The sequence below is a fragment of the Rhineura floridana genome, chromosome 14 (assembly GCF_030035675.1).
Source record: "Rhineura floridana isolate rRhiFlo1 chromosome 14, rRhiFlo1.hap2, whole genome shotgun sequence".
NCBI lineage: Eukaryota > Metazoa > Chordata > Lepidosauria > Squamata > Rhineuridae > Rhineura > Rhineura floridana.
Genome location: NC_084493.1, coordinates 30,431,840 through 30,452,418, shown reverse-complemented (window position 1 = coordinate 30,452,418; position 20,579 = coordinate 30,431,840). Strand labels below are relative to the sequence as shown.

Here is a 20,579-nt window from a genome sequence, read left to right as displayed (position 1 = left end):
TTTGAGCTCTGTGGAATGCAAATTATAAAACAATAAAATACAATACAAGAAACAAAAGTTTCAAGAAGTTTACAATTCAAAATCATACAGCATCTAGTACAGCGCATTACAACTGCTAAAACAGATTAAAAAATCATTAACTGTCCGCCAAGACCATCAACAGTTTTCAAGTAGTTGGAGAGAAGGTTGGGAACTACGGCTCTAGACTCCATGCCACGGTGCATAAGTCACCGGGCAACTAGTGCCACCTGTAAAGAAGGGCAGGCAATCCTTTTACATCAACTACCGAAGCATACTGAAGTTCCATGCAGTTCCCGAGATCTCATCTTAAACTATGGCTTCTCTACCTATAAGAATGTGATTATAGGCCTCACTCAGGTTACATATGAGCCAGATTTTTTTGGGGGGGGGGGGAGAGATGTGGGGATTGCAGCCTATATTCAGGCCAATACGGCATATCTCCTGTACATATGTGTATGCACTGTGTGCATGAGTGTGTGGAGTGGCTACACCTACTTTTGGCCATGCCCACTGCTGGCACATGGATCCCAGAGAACAGGCCAAGGTTGGATGCAGCCCTTGGGCCAAGAAACATCCCCCATCCTTGGTGTAAAGAATAAGTGTCAATAAATTTGAGTCTAGAGAATTTGATCTGCAGAAGTAGAACTGTTACAGCTGCCGCATAGTACTCGTTCCGCACTTGTAAGAAATCATTTTTAGTGTGGCAGCAGCTACCTTTTGGAACTCCCTGACTATTGACACAAGGCAGGTGCCTTCGCTGTATTCCTTTCAGCGCTGGCTTAAAATATTTTTCTTTTAGGCAAGCCTATCTTGACACATAGATGTTGATGTGTTTTAATCTCTTTTTAGTCTATTGCTGTTTTACTTATTTTTTTTAAAAAAAAATATTACTTGCTTTTAACTGTTTTTTATAGATAATGTTAATAATTTTGTAAACTGCTTAGAGGTTTTCTACAATCAAGCAGTATATAAATTTTGTCAAATAAAAATAAAATAAACAAGCAAAACAACTTGTGCCCCATTGATAAAAAGTGGGGGGTTTATTTTTTTTTGGGGGGGGGGGTTGTTTCCCAAATACTGACAGCAGCAGTATTGTTCATCTGGAACCTATCTCCATGGGGCCCCTACTCTCCAGATCCCCCAGGGCCTTCTCCACAAGCATGCAAGGGGAGGGGGGAATTCAAAGCTTTGGCACTGCCAAATGGCTGCTTACCTCAAAGGGGAAGTCTGTGGCCAGAACCTCGCACAGGCTTTCCGGTGTGCAGGAATGACTCTGCAGTCCCACAAATCTAAACTGAAAGGGGAAAAAAAAAACACCATTCATCAGCTGAACAAAGGCTAAATGGAACCTCCAGGTTCAAAGACAGTATATCTGTGACTACCAGTTGTTGAGGTAGCATGAGACAGTAGGATAAACCTGTAGCCTTCATGCTCTGCAGGGGGGGCACCCACAAGGGATGTGCCATGTTAGAATCCTCTTTAGCGGATGACCTGGAGCTCCCAGAGCAAAACATCACAAAGGAGCAGCGCTGTGTCGAGGTATTGCGAAGCAGATCAGGGGAATCCAGGGACCACAGGGGAAACAGCAATCAAATCTTCCCCTCATTACCCAGGTAGCCCCTTCTTGGAAACAGAGGCAGACACTGAATGGCCTCCAAGCCCTAGGGAGTGCAGGTGCCTAAAGGTGCAGGATCAGTTGGCCGCTAGATGCCGAAATGCCCAGCTGAGAAACAAGGATTCCTCAGGTGTAAAGAATTCCTGTGGGCAAGTGACTCGTTATGAGTAGGCCAAATCTGCAAGCTGTCTTCTTGGTGAGGCTCTGAAGACTCAGGTTGAAAAGCCTTCAGCTCCAGGCACAGAATGCTGGAACAACATCTTGGCACCAGCAACTTGACTTGTGGTTCCCCACCACCTAACTGTCCACTGGGTCCCCCAAGCTTGGACCTTAGACCGTTTCTGGACCACGTTTGTCATGTTACCCCTCTGTTTTGACTCGAGACTGCCTCTTGACCTTGCTTCTTGTACTGCCCCTCTAGCTGGACTGCTGTAAGACTGTGATTCTGGGACTGCCCTTGTTAACTCCCTGCTGCTCTGCCTGAGCGCCACCAGAAGCAGGACAGGAAGTATCTGGGTAAAAGTTCTGGACAAGGTCACCTGAAAGATAGTCAACTGCTGTGTAATCCTATCAAAATCTTACTCTTCTCTGAAGGCGCTACTCCAGGGGTTTCCAACCTTTGGGGGCACATTTGCAAACTAGAGATGCTGTCATGGGCACCATACGCACATTCTGAAACTCCTCATATTGACTACAATAGAATGCTTCTTTCAAGCCTAATTTCAGCTATAGCAGTGAACCTTATAGGCACCAGGGAAGGCCTCCGCAGGAGGAGGCCTTTTTGGTAGTGATACCCCAGTTCTGGAAGAGGCTCCACAAAGGAGCTCACCTCATGCCTTCCTTATGGTCTTCTCAGTGACAGGTGAAGACCTTTTGATTCACTCAGGCCTTTCAAAAACAAACCCTGGGCCTTCACTGGTTTAACATGATTTTAAGTCGGGGATGGGGACCCCATGATGCTGTTGGGTTTCATCTCCCATCGGTCCCAACTAGAAAATTGTCAATGGTCAGGAGTGATGGCAGGAGCAGTCCAACATCTGGAGCATCACAAGTTCCCCTCACTAGTTTTACATAAGCTGTATGGCTCAAATTCTTTCAGTATGAAGTTTTGAGATGAGTTGCAAATCTTTATTCTGCCTCCATTAGGGAAAGTTGTATGTGGTTATTTTTATTGATTTTTAAAATAATAATATTTTGTATTTTTAAATACAGTATGCTGAGACATCTTGCCAAACAAAGAAAACCAGAGAAGTTTACGGAAGGGCAGCTATATAAATTTAGTAAATTATTTATTATTAATGATTAATAATAAGGCTGATGTTGGACACAGAATACAGAAGCATGGAGTTGGAAATCCACATTTCTTAGTAAATGTTTTCCTCTCTGGCCTTAAAATAAGCCTTTAAACTGTGTTCTGCTCTCCAAAGTTTTCAAGAGGAGCAGTCAGCTGACAGCGGAGAGAAAAATCCCAGCAGCCAATTCTGAAATCTTTCCAGAAAGAGTACAATCCCTTTGTCTCATGACCCAGAAGACTATATGAAGGAGTCTTGTGTGGTTACAAGGGGAAAAACAATATATTTCTGGGCAGGAAACCAGAAGAAAGGGGGGAATGGAGTACCCAAGAAAAGGGCACGGCTGATTTGCATCCTGAGCAGGAGCACTCTACACTGCAACATTTCTTTTTGCAGGTGTCACTTGTTCAAATATTAAAAGCCATGCATCTGAGGGCTAGAATTCCAAGGGGCTATTTTGCACGCTGCATGTCAAATTAACCAGTGTCATTTTTTTAAAATCAAAGCTTTATAGAAACTAAAAAGAGAGACAGATGTGCTGCTTTGTGAAAGCTTCCCTATACAAAATGCAGGTAGATTCTGCCACTGTAATATTTTCTCCTCCTCCACCACCCTTTAACAAAACAGCATACGCACCAAGAGGATCTTGTCCCTGGGGAAGAAGTTAGCTAGTTTCTGTTTGCATCTGCATTTGTAACAGGAAGATGAAAAGCAGCAATGAAGTCAGCTAATACCCCAGACATTAAAGAAGGAGGGGCATCCAATTTAATCTTCCGGAAGGTTTGGCTTACATCAAGGAGATGATACTTCACCCTCGGGAAACATTATTGTGTCCAAGAGTGGCAGGTAGAGGATTAAGTCATCCTTTACTGAATTAATCTACATCATATGCAGGGATGGAAAACCTCAGGCAGGGGGCCAAATCTTTCCCAGATTTTCACTGGAATTGTTTTTTTTTTTTTTTTTTTTTTTTCAATAATTTTTATTCAAATTTTCATAAAACATACAAGACAAAATCATAAAACATTCAAAGACAAAAAACAAAATCAAAAATAGTTAAACAAAAAGAAAAAAAGAAAAAAAAAAAACAAAAAAAAAAATAAAGAGTAAAATATTGACTTCCCATTTGTCAAAGATCAAATCAGTTATAAGTCTATAATATATAGCAATCCTGTCTCTTAAGTCATATTATAAAATCACTTTCCTCCAGTAGTTATCTTACTTAATCATCAAATCTCATAAACATTACTTTATTCTTTCCACAAAAAGTCAAAGAGAGATTTCAATTCTTTAAGAAATATATCTATCAATTTTTTTTTCCAGATAAGCATATCGATTAATCCATCTCATTACTAATTATGATAATCTTATTGTCATAACCATAGTCAAAATAAACATTTCAATTAATCCATCACATCAGAATCTGTTAGGTTCAGTAATTTCAGTAGCCATTGTTCTATTATCTCTATTAGTTCCATTTTCCATCTTCCATCTTCAGTAGTCTTGTTAAGTCCAGTAATTTCAATATCCAATCTTCCATTATCAGTATTCCATAATAATCTTGCTGTCAAAGCCATAGTCATATAGTAAGAGTCTGATGGGAATTACCTCTATCCCAAATATTTTCTTGCCATCCATTCTGAATAGGTTGCTGAAATACTGCTGTAAAATCATATCTCTGTTCTTTTTTTCAAAATACACTGGGTCATCTCTTAAAAGTTTTTCCATTGTCACATGGCTGCAGTTAATTCCATAAATTTTCTCTATATTGGGCTCCATCACATCATTCCAGTCCAAAAGATAATCCATGCCATTAATAACTTTATCTCTAGAATCTTCATTAATTTCTTCAGAGATAACATTGAGTTCCAAACAATAGATTTTATTTCTAAAGTCCATAGACTCCAAATCTTGTTCCTGTTCCACGTTTGTTCCAATCTCCGGGATCTCCTCTCTCACAGGGACCCCTATTCCAGTCTCCAGGGTCTCCTCTCTCACAGGGACCCCTGTTCCAATCTCCGGGGTCTCCTCTCTCACAGGGACCCCTTCCAGGGTCACCTCTCTCACAGGGACCCTTATATCTTTAATCTCCTGCTTCATTTTACTCAATTCAATTTTCGTTATCTCAATCTCATCCATTATTTTCTGAAACATAGTTATTTCCAGATTCTCAGCCACTTTCTTAATTGCCATTTTAAAAGAAAAATATAGGAAAACCACTTCTTATTTCAGCAACAATTGGGTTAATACTCCAGACTTGGTGACATCACAGTATAAACAGAGCAGACAGCCTTATCTCTCCAATAGTTAAGTAAACAAAATGCAGTTCCCAGGATCGAAACAATTAATGGCAATCGTCAAGAAACAGATTCGTCAAAATAAAATAGACCAAAAAGAGAGTAGTCTCAAAACAGTATAATATTTTTCAAAATAAAAATCTGGAATAGAAATCCCTCTTCTGTGTGTATCTTTAGAATGCAAATCCAGGACAGCTTTTTGCAACAAAAACAGAGATAAGCTATTAATTAGTGCGTAGCAGAGAGAAGTTACGGCTCCCCAGTGAGATGTCAAAAACCGATCAATCTGGCAAATCTCTTTTAAACAGCAACAATTTAAGTCAAGTAAAAGAAAAATATAGAAAGAAGGGTGCTTGCCTGTTAATGCGTTCTCTCTTAGAAGATAAGATGAACGTTCGCTTTAACAGATAGAGCTTGCTGTTGAAAATCCGTCCCACCTTCGTCGGCTGGACCTCGTCCCATAAATTAATGAGATCTGGTCGTCCCAACAAAAATAGGCTTTGAGGTTAATCTCTTCGTTTCTCCCTACCCGGGAGAAGTTTAATCAGTCAAAAAAAAAAGAAAAAACTGACTGATATATCTGAATAAGCTTCTTTTGAGGCAGGAGCCCGTCTCAAAAGCAGGCACAGGCTAAGTCACCCTTCCCGGAAGTCCACTGGAATTGTTTGTAGATGTTTTCAGCTCTTGTGTTTGCCACCCTGGGCTCCTTCAGAAGGAAGGGCAGGATATACATTTTATTGATGATAATTTGCCCTCCAGGCCTCTCTATAAGGCCCTCAGAACTCTCCCCAGGCCATACCCTTTTTTGCCTGCCTGGAACGTGTCCTTGAATGTTGATAATGCCTGTTGCTTGTCTGGATGGACTCTAGAGGGATGCGAGTATGGGTAGAAACTAGTTTACTGCACAAAACTAACGATTACATTTTTTTGCTCTGCTCACTTTTGCCTCTGGCCCTGCCCAACTCTGACATGTGGCCCTCGGAAGGTTGCCCAGAAGGAAAGGCGGCCCTCAGGCTGAAAAAGGTTTCCCATCCCTGATCCATATACCAACAGCAAATTCAATCCTCCATGCGCACCATCCAAGCACGAGAGGGAGGTATGAGCAGGCTCAACACGGGGGGGGGGAGGTTTGCAGAAGTACAAAACAAAACTAAGGAAAAATCTTCAGGAAAGGGAAAACCCCACAAAACAGCAGAATGAAGACTGAGCATGCTCAGTGGGCAGGGAATGCTGGCTGATGGCAGGGAAGGGGGAACAAGACAGAAAACCGGGGATGGATGGAGAAGGGAAACGGAACAGAATAGCCTGTAAGAGGACCCTGATAGGAGCACTTCACAATGGCACATTTTGTCAAAGGACCCACTTGTCTAGAACATCTACACTTCTCAGTCAAAAAGGACTTACTGGGTTAAGCCGGCTTTTCTCTCCCAGGCCACCCTCCTCTTGCAATTTTGAATGCAGCCAGTAAAACCTGAAGTCTGTCTGGAGGAGGGAGGGAGAGAGAGAGAGAGAAATTGTATTAGGGACCACTGATAACCAACAGCCTAGAGATCTACTGCTCAACATGGGAGATCCAACAGGGGCAAAATGCACTCCACATGGAACACCACAGATAACTTTCAGAAGCAGAGCAACTGCTGCTGTTCTGGATTTGGAAACCAACTACCATGGCTTGAATAGAGAGTGGTTAGGAAACTTATCTTGCAAGCACAAAGTCTTCTTTTGTTCTTTAAGCATTAAAAGGAAGTATAGACAGTTGGTTGGGAGAGAAAAATAGCAACAAACAGCGATCTACAATTTTTGGCTCAGTCACCATGCCAAAAACTGTCATCACCTGGACAGCCGAGCATCAAAATGGAAACCCCTGGCCTTTCTTCAAAGTGCAGTGCTACAATGAAGACAATCTCCACCCCCTGCACAGCTCTAGGGAGGGAAGGAAGGGCGAAGGTCCTCATATCACACTTGCCAGAGAGCAATGGAACACTCACTGCAGGCAAGCGGAAATGGGGACCCTGGAAATAAGCACAACACAAGACATTAGCAAAAAGATTGCCAAGTGCTGCAGTTACCCAAGGAGGAGAATCTACTCATCATGATATGGATGGACAGCATTTTTCAGCACAACTACATTTACCGTGGCATGAACTTATGCAGGCAAAAGGAGGGGCCAATGCAGTGCCCTCCAAATGTTGCTGAATTACAACTCCCATCATCCCTGAATATATGTCATGCTGGCTGGGGCTTGCTGGGAATCCAACACCACCTAGAGGGCACCACGTTGGCTATCCCAGTCTACTTTACCAGATGGTGTGCAAATGGGAAAGAACCCATAAAAGATGCACGTCAAAATTGCTGTGGTGTCATTCGCTTGTATCTCCAGCATTGTGGAGCCACTTTCTCATGATGGAATCCCATGCTGCTGTAGTATGAATGTAGATTCCAGACTTGGGTGGGCCGGATTAAATGGGAGGGCCGTTCAAACACATTTATTGCCTTTCCTCTCCCAGACGGGGAACAACATATGATATATATATATGATTGGCTCCACCTGATTAGCTTCCCTCCATGAGATCTAACTACAGTGAAGTGGCTCCACCGCCATTACACATGTGTTTGAACAGCACCAGGAAAGCATCTCAGAAAGGAAACAAATTGGTAGGAAAACCTGCTGGGGGATGGGCAGCAGGTGGCAGGAGCAGAGAAGAGATGAAGTACCTGGCAGTCATAGACAGGGTGCCCCCGCCAACACATCACATCGAGAATGTAGAACGTCTGTTTGGCCTCGTTGTAGATGCAATCCAGGATTGTATAGTCTGCACACACCAACAGGGAAGAGATTAATCTAGGGTACAGGTGGGGAAACTTTTTCAGTCCAAGGGCCACATACTTCTGGGGGCCACATCCCAGGGGAGGGCAGGGCCAGAGGCAAAAATGGATGCAGCAACAAATGTAAATTTTACCTTTGTACTGCTGGATGAGGCCAGCCATCTAGTCCAACATCCTCACAGTGGCCAACAGATGCCTCTGGGAAGCCCACCAGCAGGACCTGAGCACAAGAGCATTCTCCCCTCCTGCGGTTTCCAGCAACTGGTATTCGGAAGCATCCTGCCTCTGACTATGGAGGCACAGCATAGCCATCATGGCAAACAGCCATCAAGAGCCTTGTCCTCTAAGATTTTGTCTAATCCTCTTTTAAAGCCATCCAAATTGGTGGCCATCCTGTCTGCTGTGGGAGCAAATTCCATTGTTTAACTATGTGCTGTGTGAAGAAATACTTTGTCTGTCCTGAATCTTCCACAACATTCAGCTTCATTAAATGTTCCTGAGTTCCAGGGTTGAGAGAGACTGGATAACTTTTCTCTATCCACTTTTTCCATGCCATGCATAATTTTATGTATTTCTACCGTGTCACCCTTTACTTGCCTTTTCTCTAAACTAAAAGCCCCAAATGCTGCTTCATAGGGGAGTTGCTCCATCCCTATGATCATTTTGGTTGCCCTTTTCCAAACGTTTTGCAACTCTACATTATCCTTTTTGAGGAAAGGTGACCAGAACTGTACCCAGTATTCCTAATGATTCCCAGTATGGAGTTTGCCTTTTTCGCAGCTGCCACACACTGGGTCAGCATCTTCATTGAGCCATCCACTATGACCCCAAGGTCTCATTCCTGGTCAGTCACTGCCATTTCAACCCTCTCGAGTATATACAGTATGTGAAATTAAACTTTTTGCCCTGACATGCATCACTTACACTTACTATTGTTAAAAATATTTCTATCCCACCCTTATACCCTATAATAGGGCACCCAGGGTGGCTCACAATAAAATCACAAAAAACATTAAAATAAATGAAAATACATAAAATACAGTTGAGAAATATAGGGGAGTGATATTAAAAGGAACTAAAGAAGTGAAACTAAAAAGGGGGAGGGAAAATGAAATCAGTGTCAGGCTCTACCCTCAGTCCCTCCTAAAGGCTCTCTGGAACAAGAAGCCTCCAAAACACCATCAGAAAGGAAGCAGAGCAGGCTTCTTGGAGTAGGGTATTCCAAAGCTTGGAGGCCACTGCTGAAAAGGCTCTCTCCTGAATGCCTGCCAGACTGACATCTTTCATTCGAAGCACACAGAGGAAACCAGAGGCAGCTGATCTTAAATCATGGGCAGGTACATATGGGCGTAAGCAGTCCCTCAGGTACATTGGTCCAAGGCTGTTTAGGACTTTAAAGGTCAGAACCAACACTTTGAATTGGGCTGGGAACAAATTGGGAGCCAGTGGAGTCGATAAAGCACAGGGGTGATACTGAACTGCGCTTGCCATTTTCCCGCCCGTTCATTCAGTTTGGAGAGGTCTGTTTTGGAACTCTATACACAATCCCTTTTTGTTCTAACAATCCTGAGCAATTTATGTATTGTTTGACTACAACTCCCATCATCTGTGACTACTGGCCATGATGACTGGGGCCGATGTGAATTGGAGTCCAACAACAGCTGGCAAGTAGAAGGCTTAATGTCTGAACGGCACTTTAGCCTCTAGGCCATATTGCACTATACAAAAGTACAGTGAAGGATAAATCACATTAATGATATGAAAAACTCAAAGATTAAGAGAGATATCTCCTGAGTGGGGAGCATTAGCATCTCGCTCTTGGAAAGTGCTATTCTGCTAGGACAGGAATGGGCCCTCCAGAGGTTGTTGGCTGATGGAAGTTGATCAGTCCTGATTGGCATGGCGAATGGTCATGGATGATGGAAGGTGTCATGGAAAGAAGGCAGGCATCCCAAATGACGTGGGTAGGTTGAGAAGTCTGCCCCTAGAGTGCTGCAAGAAGAAAGGATTTTTTTGGGGGGGAGGGAGTCTGTTCCTCTTTTTCACTTCAGCCACTGCAAAAAAAGAAAGGAAAAAAGCTACCTTTCCCCATTGCTGAATTGCGGCGGTTGCCTCCTGGCAAGAGAGAAGGGAACCGATTGACACAGAAACCACTTTTGGTGTAAGCAGCAGTGGAGCCCTGCAAGGGGAGAAGACAGTGAGGAGGAGGAGGGGATCAAAAACAAGCAAGAGTGACTTTTGCACTGCAAAACAACATTCTGGATTGTACACTCCAACTTGGATTTGGAGGCAACCCAACCCAAACTCCAAAACACACTTATATATTTTCTTACATTTATATCCCACCTTTCTTCCATGTTGGAACCTATGTGGTTCCCAGATGATCTCCCATCCAGACCAGATTTAGACCTGGTTAGCTTCAGCAAGGTGGTGGCCTCATGTACCTTTACACTATACCTTAGGACCTCATTAACTTTTGGAACTCATTGCCACTGGATGTAGTGATGGTTATTGTGTCATTTTTTTTAAAAAAAATCCAAATTAGACAAAATTATGGATTCATTTATAGGAATCAAGGTATGTGAGCAGCCCTGGGCTCCTACTGGGAGAAAGGGCAGGATATAAATCTAATTAATTAATTAATTAAAAATTAAAAAGTCACACAGCATGAGTAATTTTTAACTCACTTCTAGAACCCCAAAAGGTGGGTTATAAATCCTCAAAATAATTTTAAATTAAAAATATGAAAATGCCCATCTCCAAACACTCTCCTCTCCATCCTAAATGCACGGACACACACAAGCAGACGTTCATGCCTTATGGCAGCCCTAAACAGCTTCTTGGATAAAAAAGGGTTTAAACCAGCCTTTCCCAACTAGTGGGCCACAAGATGTTGTTGGACCACAGCTCCCATCAGCCTCAGCCAGCATTGGCAACGGTCAGGAAAGATGGGAATTGTGGTCCAACAACATCTGGTGGCCCACTAGTTGGGAAACGCTGGTTTAAACCAACCTATTAAAAAAAAAAACAGGAGTGACCTACTCAGGCGAGCATCCTTAAGCAAGGCACTCTATAAGAAGGAAGAATGGAATTTGTAGAACTGCCAATGGCTATTAGCCACCAGAGTGGAGCCTCCACGTCCAGAGGCTCCAGTCCACACCTTCAATCATAAGACGCTGGGGACAAACAACAAGAGATCCCTGTCTCCATCATGCCTTTCATGTAAGCATCCCAGAGACAACCAGCTGACCTCCATTAGAGACATACCCAAACTGATGGACCTCTGCTCATACCCAGCAGGGAAATACTTAGGCTAGTTCTGCTGTTTCAAAAAACCCCCACAGTCCCTTAATTTAATAAATGTCTAAACAACCCTTCAAAGATTCCGGGTGCTTTGTTTTTAAATAGTTTTTATTGAATTTTACAATAACACACACAAAACTGTTAAACGGTAACACTGCATAGAGCAGAAAACAGGTAAGTTAGGAGTACCAGAGTAGCTTATCGCTACCTTGTAAATAAGCCCACAAAAGTTATTAGCCTAAAATGCTTTTTTCTTGTCCACTAATAGGATACTATGCAGTCATAGGCTAGTATTTCCATTGCTACGCTGGCTGCAGAGGAACAGAAGCTGCCTCCTCCACAGCCAGCATGGAAATGCAGGTATTAGCCTCTCAGCAGGCTAGCAATATCAATAAATAACCTTTCCGTCAAGCAGACCAATGGAACAATCCATCCCTGCTCTGCCAGGCTGCTTTGTTTCTGTACTCATTGCAGAGGAAGGGGCTTACCTTCCTCCACAGCTAGTAGAGAAACCAAGTGGACTGCTGGAGGAATGATAGGGAGATTTACCCCCCACCTTCCAGCAGCCTGTTCACTCCCCTGCACGGAATTCCTGTTGCTTATGGCAATCAGGTGAGTTGTTAAATAAAAGCTGAGATCATAAAAAGTTAAAAACAACAAATACAATACACAGTCAAATAAACCAAACAATAAAACAGTTGTTTAGAAGCAGTAAAGAAAACAAGTTTTCAGAAAACATCAGCATACTTTAAAAACAACAATTCCCAGGGTTTTTAAAGCCTTAAGGCTAACGACACTCAAATCCTGTTCTGTTAAACACTGCAAAATGCAGCTTGTTCAGATCAGGTAAAATCAAACAGAACAGCTTTGTAGTGTCGGAGGGGTTCATATGCTGTAAGCCAGGGGTGGGGAACCTTTGCCCCTCCAGATGTTGCTGAACAACTACTCTTATCAGCCCTAGCAAAAATGGCTAATGAGTTGTACTTCAGCAACATCTGGAGAGCCAAATGTGCTCCATACCTGCTCTAAGCCAGACTGTTCAACACAGAAGCCTTCACATACTGACACCAAAGGCAAAACAGCTGCCCGTTCCCAGAGAAGCAACATTTTCCCCATATTCTCAGAATGCTGCAGGAAGTTGGCTTCACAAACCAACAAAATAAATGCCTTCTTGGGCTGACTGCCTAGCAGTGGCAGAGGTCACAATCTCTTACCCGAGATGCCACAATAAGTGCCCTCTTCCCCACTGGGCATACCACCAAGAGCCACTCCTGGACTAGATCCGGGGGGATGTCAACCAGCCATTCAGACAGCATCAGCTATGAGGAGAGGGAAGAAAACTCCATGTTAGTTGCAGTGCTGGGAAAACTGCAAGAAGGTCACAGCTTCCCCCAACCTGGTGCCCTCTAGATGTTGTTGGACTACAACTTCCATCAGCCCCAATCAGCACAGCCAATTGTCAGGAGGGCACCAGGTTGGGGGAAGTCTGGACCAGACACCTTACTGGTAAAAGCCAGGCCTGAAAGGCTGCAAGGACTACAGAAGAGCACCTGTTTTGCATGCAGAAGGTCTCGGGTTCAAACCCAGCATCTCCAAGTAGGGCTGGAAAAGACTTCTCCCTGAGACCCTGGAAAGCTGCTGTTAGTCAATACTGAGCTAAACAGACTGATGATCTGACTTGCTATAAGGCATTTTTTTATATTCCGCTTTCTTCATACTCCTGGTCTAAAGAAGTATTGGGTTCAGCAACCCCCATATCAGGGCTGCCATGATGAAATAAAAACAGCAGCGGGAGCAACACCCTGCTCTCTGTAGTCATAGAATCATAGAACAGTAGAGTTGGAAGGGGCCTATAAGGCCATCAAGTCTAACCCCCTGCTCAATGCAGGAATCCAAATCAAAGCATTCGCGACAGATGGCTGTCCAGCTGCCTCTTGAATGCCTCCAGTGTCGGACAGCCCACTACCTCTCTAGGTAATTGGTTCCATAGTCTTTGGCTTGAGGCCGCTGTGGATCAGAGCAACTTCTGACAAGACAGAGAACTCCCATTTTGGACAGGCCTTGGATCTTGGCTGCTAATGAAGGAGGAAGCCTTTGTTGGGCAGTAAGTTTTCGTTAACTGATAAGAAAGGCCTTGCTTGGAGGACAAAGGCAAAACAATACGCTTCCACTTGTTGAGTAGACAGCATTGAAACAGAACACCCTTTCGAGACCAGTGGAAAATGGCAAAAAAATTAAGGGAACACTGACTGCAGTTTCCCCTAGAAAACTGGTTAAGCAAAATAAGTTGGCGGATGTTTTTTAGTGTGTGTGCGTGTGCTAAGTTTGATCCTAGCATAGAAAGCCCTGAAAGTAGCACCATCAAAGGCTTCCTTTTTCCCTGTCTTGCCGGATAGACTCTGGTAGCTATGACTGACTTTTCAAATTTAAAATACTTAGTAACTTCCAAGTCACTATGAAACTTTAGAATCCCTTAAAATTATTTAGCTCTTACGTAGAAAGGCTGCAGGGAATTGAGGATGAAACCATTTGGTAAAAGAGACTGACCTTGCCTTGCTGGTTTGTACGCATTTCCTATCTTTTTATTATGACTTTTTAAAATATTGCTTTACTATTTCTTACACTGTATATCATTCCTTTTCTCTTTTGGTCCCTTTCGGCTAGATTTCTTCAGGACTTACTATAATGACTGAAAGAAGTTAAAATGCAGGTCTTGATTTGCATTTTTATTTAATAAAATAACATAGGAAGCGGACCTTTAGTGTTGTGGCACCTACCCTTTCAAATTCCCTCCTCTTAAATATTAGACAGGAAACATTTCTGTTATCTTTTCGGCACCTACTAAAGCCCTTCCTCTTTCAACAAGCCTTTAAGTAGAGACCTTATCCCAGTCTGCATCTGTGTTGGAATTGCTTTTTAAGATGTTTTTAAAAGTTAAAAAAAACTTTTAAGAGCTTCTAAAGATGGTTAGTTTTAATATATTTTCAAATCATAAGTACTAGAGTGTTTTAGTTTGCCATCCTGTTCTCTTATTGGGAGGAAAGACAGGATATAAATTTAATACATACATAAATAATAAATAAATAAAATAATGCAATTCTGTATTTTATACTGTTTGTGAACTGCCCAGAGACTACTTTTGTTTTAGTTGGCTAATACATCCAATAAATCAATAAATAAGAAATACACATTATTACTCCTTATAGTCATGTAAGGGTCATCCTTCGAGTAACTTCGTCTTATTGAATTTTTATTTTTCCACTGTCCCCATATTGAGCATTGTGCATCAGTAAAGGGTTGCAGTCAACTAAGCCCTACTCAGAGTAGACCCACTGAAATTAAGGCATCTAAGTTACTCATTCCGCCAATTTCAATGGAAAAAAATAAGGCATAAATGGCAGATCAATGATCATATAATTGAACAGGTTACATCACATAGGTATCTTGGAGTAACATTTCAATCTTCAGGTTTCTGGAATGCCCAAATTAACAACGCAATTACCAACGCCCAGAGGAATGCAAAGGCACTCTTTTCTTTCTTTTTTACCAGAGGGGGCCAACATGTACCATCAGCTATTCAGGTATTTGTAGTCAAGATCATAGCACAAATGCTATATAGCTCTCAGTTATGCGTTTATAGCAATTTTGCTTCATTCGAAAAGATCCAAACCAAATTTCTGAGAGCTATACTGGGAGTGCCGAGCTGTACACCTAACGTAATTCTTCATTTAGAGGCAGTTCAAACTTCCATAGAGGCCCGAGCATGGCTGCTTAAGTTAAATTATTGGCTGAAGCTGCAGTTTTTCCCCGTGGGATTGGCCCATTTAACGCTTACAGATGCCTTCCAGTCCAAGTGGAAAAAAACATTTATAGCAAAATTATAGAGGCTAGGCTTTGCCCCCGATGCATTATTGGCCCTAGGATATCCTAAGGTCAAAGTAGCTATTAAGCAACGTATTTGGGACATTGAACTACAAGAACATGTAGGTTTGGCCACAGCTTATCCAGATTTCAGGGACAAGTTGGTGACATTTGCACCAGCAAATTATTTAATTAATTTATCAGTCCCAAAATATAGGAAGGCCTTTACGTTAGCCAAGCTTAATGTCCTACCTTCTGCCCTCCTTGAAGGCAGATTTAAGAGTGTGCCCTTCTGGGAGCGTCTGTGTCCTTGTGGGTCGGGGGAGGTGGAAACAATTTGTCATGTGATGTTTTATTGTTCTTTTTACCGTGATTTTAGGGTTATCTTTATTACTCCGATTTCGGATTTATTTTATTTGGAGTATTTGTTATCTGACCGTAACCCCCAGGTCACAGTAAAAGTAGCCAGCTTTTTTGCAGCAGCTATTGAGTGTCGAAAAGCAATGATTAAACAATTCTCTTTTTAATTCTAATATTTTAATTTTATTGTTTTAATATGCAGTAAGAGGGTATCTCACAAGAGTGATTATGTTTAATGCTTCTTTTAAGTATTGTTGTGCATTTGTGTATTTGCATATGTTCAGTGTGGTCTATGACCGTAAATAAAAATAAAAATCAATTTCAATGGGTCTACTCTGCATAGGACTAACACTGGCTACAGTCCTTTGCACAAGTCACAACAACAACAACAATAATACAATGGGTTGTAGCCAACTAAGTTCTACTTAAAGTAGACCCACTGAAATGAATGTTAGCCATATCTATTAATTTCAGTTAATTTTCCTCCATTTATGGCTAACACGGGATACAACTCAACATCTATTATATGGCATCACTTATATAAAAAACTCTTAGACCCTTACAGGTCAAAATTATTAGATTTATATTATTAGCAAAATTTATTTGCTAAAAACCATTGGTCATCACAAATCTACCATCAATCAGGTTGAGAGATGCGTTTTAGCATAGGTGATCCCCAGTGTATTTAGAGCCCATTCTGTGTGATGAAGTTTTTGTCTGATCTGCTGGGCTGCTCAAACAAACACAGAAACCTCCTAGGTATTGAAACCTATCAACCAATAAGCAACAGGTTTCTTCCCTTCTGTTTTAAAAAGGAAACTGTTTGACAAATCCCTTTAAAATCCCTACAGGAGTGATACATGAAACAATGCTTAATACACAGTGAATGATATCTTCCCCCTTTCCGTGGCCACAAGCACATTATATGGTAATAGATTTACGTAGCTATTCATCAATAAGGGCCACTTACAATACTGTACAGATTAATATTAAAAAGCAACAATAAAAGACAGGGGAAAAATTCCTTGTGTAGAGGCAGCATAAAATAGTTTACAACTTGGATTTAAAACATAGTTTAAAAGCCTGGGAGAATATATGAATGCATTTAATATATTAGGGCTGTTATCAGCAAACAACAGAGAAACTGAAACCAGGCTTGGTCCGAGGTAAGTGTAAAACTAGTTCCTTCCATTATGAAGCTAATTGGCTTAATCTGAATGGTAAAAAAGCTCATTCAATGTAAGAAAATGTACCAGGAAAGTTAAGGCAGATCCCTCTCCAGAGATAATCAAAGAATGTATATATACGGGGAAAAAGAATTCAGGAAGCAACTTACAGATAAAACCACTTTTCAAAGACATCTGTGGCTCAGCTTAGAATTTACTATAAATACAAAAAGATAATTCAGCACTTTTTTTAGTTAATTAATAACGGTCTGAACAGGGATAAATTTGTATTAAGTCCCCAGATCACTAAATTAAATTGGGGAAAGTATTTTTTACTGATCTATTGAATTCTGTCCACCTTCCTCAGATGTATCAGCCATGGAGTTCTGACCTTGGAACCACGACTCCATGGCCTCCTGACTCCTTTGAAGAGCGAGAAATACTTTGCCAGCTAATAAAGCTCTTGGAGAAGACTATGTCCCAGGAGAGAATAATCAGGATGGCACTCCATAGCAATAAAAATAGTAAGGGCTGGCTTCTTTTGGAGACCAGTTCTACCCCTGGCACCAGGCTCATGATTCTCTTCCACTACCAACCACCACTCACCTGGTTGGCATAACGTTTCGGTAGCTTCTTCCTAACCTCTACCTCCATGCCTTCACCATCTCCACCTGCATCGTCCTTCTCCTTATCTTCCTCCTCCTCCCCCTCGTCGTCAGTGCCTGTCCAATCATCCTCTGCCAGTCTCCTAGCATGGTTTACATAATCCAACCGCTTACTTGTCAGGAGAAGAAACAAGAAGAAAACATTTGTTATTTCCCCTCCCTTAGATAGGAAAGAAAATCCAAAGAAGAAGTAGTGAAATCTTGATCAACATGCAATTTGGCAGATGAGTGTTCACAGTTTCATGACTCGCCTGAAATGTGCAAGTTCCATCAAAAAGTCTTGCAGTCCAAATGTGTGTATGTGTATACATGTATGTGTGTATACACACACACAACCATTCACCGGCTGCCCAATCAATAACAATAGCTCTCTAGGAGACATACAAAATAATAATATTTTTTTAAAAAAATCACAATCACAATCGCAGTCAAACAAGGGTCAATAAAACAGCAAACAATGCAATTATTAAAACAAAGCCATCATTCCAAGCAGAGAGATAGGGAGTAAAACATCATAGCACAATCAATTAATGCAGAAATGGAGAAACCCAACATGATAGATTTCACAAAGTTAAAACAATCATACTAAAACCAAAGTGTAGGGCAGATTTTTTTTTTTTTTTTTTGGAAAAGAAGATTAAGGATGCATTCCTTTGGTTCCTGGAGGGGCACTCGAGGGTCACAGGACAGAGCAGACCTCCCTCTCTGCATGCCTCCCCATTGCAGCTGCAGATTCCTCCTCTGCTCCTCCCACACCATTTCCAGCAAGGACAAAAAGTGAGCATTCCAGGGGCATCTAGATCCACTGCCCTCCTATTCCCCTGAAACCAATGGTAAGGAAAATCTGCAAAGGAAGGAAGGGAGGGAGGGAGGGAGGGAGGAGGAGGGAAGGAAAGTCCTGCCCCAGACAAACAGTCCCTATCTTCTGCCCTATACTACTGTCTGGATACAGTGGTGGGCTAACAGACTGAATCTGAATCCTGGCAAGACAGAGGCTCTGTCGGTGGGTGGTATTCGTATCCAGGAAATTGGTCAGTTGCCTGTGCTGGATGGGGTCACACTGTCCCTTGAAGGAGCAGGTGCAGAGTCTGGGGATGTTCCTGGATCCAGCTCTGTCACCCAAGTTGCAGGTGTCCTCAACGGCTAGGAGTGCCTTTTACCAGCTTCAACTGTTAAGAGAGCTTATGGCAAATCCTGGATCAGAAGAGGTTGACCGCAGTTGTCCATACATTGGTAACCTCAATGTTGGATTGCTGCAATGCACTCTATGTGCGGCTACCCTTCAGGTTGGTACAGAGACTGCAGTTGGTAAAGAACACTACTAGGTTCTGGTAGTGCTAGGGTGCTTGTGGGGGCAAACTACCACCAGCATGTGACACCTTTCCTGCGGGATTTGCACTAGCTGCCAGTCTCCTACCAGGCCAAGTTCAAAGTGTTGGTACTAACATATAAAGCCTTATACACCTCAGGGCCAGGTTACTTGAGAGACTGCCTTATCCCTTATATATCCAGAAGGTCATTGCAGTCTGCTGCAGACTGTCTCCTTCAAGTCCCAAAAATATTAGCAGCCCACTCCACAGTAACTTGGAGCAGAGCTTTCAGTGTGGCTGCAGGTCTTTGTGGCATTCCTGTTGAGATATGACAGGCTCCCGCTACATTTATACTTTCCGGTAATAACTGAAGACATTATCATTTCAACAAACTTTTCTAGCCGGTTCCTGGAGTTGTAGTCCAGCAACATTTGTTTTAAACTGTTTTTAATAATGTATTTTATATTGTTGTGACCTGCGTTGGGATTTACTGGTGACGGGGGGTGGGGAATAAATTTAGTAACAAGAAGAACAACATCTGGAGGACCACAGGTTAGCCATCGCTGCAGTGCTGACTGCTAAGCAAAACAGTAGTATCTTGTTATTTCATTAAATTATATCACCCCTAAGGTATGGAGGTGGATTCACATTCCATCTTCGGGAACAGACCTGCTGCCTTCAGCGCTCCTGATGGCAAAATGAGCCGTCATTTCCCATATGAAGCTGCCTATCCATTTAGATCAACAACAGAGGTTATCAGGAGGGCAACAAAGATGGAGAGAAGCCCAGAGACCAAGTCCTATGAGGAAATGTTGAAGGAGTTGGGGATGTTTATCCAGGAGAAACAGACTATTAAGAGGCAATGTGATAGCCACACTGATAATGGAGTAAATTTGTTTTAGGTTGCTCCAGAGGGTAGAGCTCGAATGAATGGGTTTAAATTACAAGAAAAGGGATTTCAACTAAACATGAACTTCCTGATGGTACAAGCTGTTTGACAACAGGGCAAACTACCTCGGAAAGTAGTGCAGTAGTTTCCAAACTTTTCCCCTCACAGACCACTTGAAAATTGCTGAGGGTCTTAGAAGAACACTTCATAATTTTTCTGCCTGCTGTAGCAATTGTAATGTGCTATGTTACATACAGCAGGATTTTAATTGCATTTTTACAGACATGCCGTAGACCAGCTCAATGATGCTCATAGACCACAGTTTGGGTTGGTGAGCTGTGAAAATGGGGAATGGTCATGACAATCTGCCCTGAAAGGGCTCCTGTGAGGAAAAATGTGATGAGGATTATAAAGCACTTAAGTGCATGGCAAACGATTGATTTTTTTTAAATGGCATGGGAGTTAATGAACTACTTCAAGTCTCCCACATATCTTGGAAAACCACAGCGATAAATAAACATCCTTGCTAAAAACACACACAATTGCATTGGCCCACAGGGATCCCAAACCATAATCTTTGAACGGCCAAACAAATGGAGCATCATGTTCTATATTTAATTTCCGATGATGTCTTCCAAACTGGGGGTGGATTCCATCTCAGATACAACAGTGAAGACCCAAAAATGGATAGTGTTTACGAATTTCAGACAGAGAGTAGTTGTCATGTTGTCTGCAGATTATACAGCCACGAGAGTGGCTGTATACTATAGCCAGCTTGGATTTTTCGCATTCTGCAATGCTAAATTGAAAATACCCCCAATGCCATTCTGATGCTTCCCAAGAGCTCATTTCAAAACAAAACCTTACAAAACTTATAGTGCTGAACTCAGAAATGCTCGCTTAACAACCCTCTAAATTTTCATGGCAACACACAAAACAGTCAGAGAGAATCAAGAATTCAAAGTATAAAGAGA

The 20,579-nt window shown here is 42.1% G+C and overlaps 1 protein-coding gene across 1 annotated transcript in view; it reads right to left on the bottom strand.

Annotated features, from left to right (window-relative positions):
• The window catches only part of SNUPN (snurportin 1), a 41,963-nt gene that overhangs the window by 12,498 nt on the left and 8,886 nt on the right, over positions 1-20,579 (bottom strand). Inside the window, exons 3-8 of the mRNA XM_061594992.1 lie at positions 17,348-17,519; positions 12,569-12,673; positions 10,134-10,230; positions 7,941-8,038; positions 6,630-6,707; positions 1,235-1,315 (exon numbers count right to left, since the gene is read on the bottom strand). Of these exons, the coding sequence (XP_061450976.1) occupies positions 1,235-1,315; positions 6,630-6,707; positions 7,941-8,038; positions 10,134-10,230; positions 12,569-12,673; positions 17,348-17,519 (631 nt within the window). The remainder of the gene's footprint in view (positions 1-1,234; positions 1,316-6,629; positions 6,708-7,940; positions 8,039-10,133; positions 10,231-12,568; positions 12,674-17,347; positions 17,520-20,579) is intronic.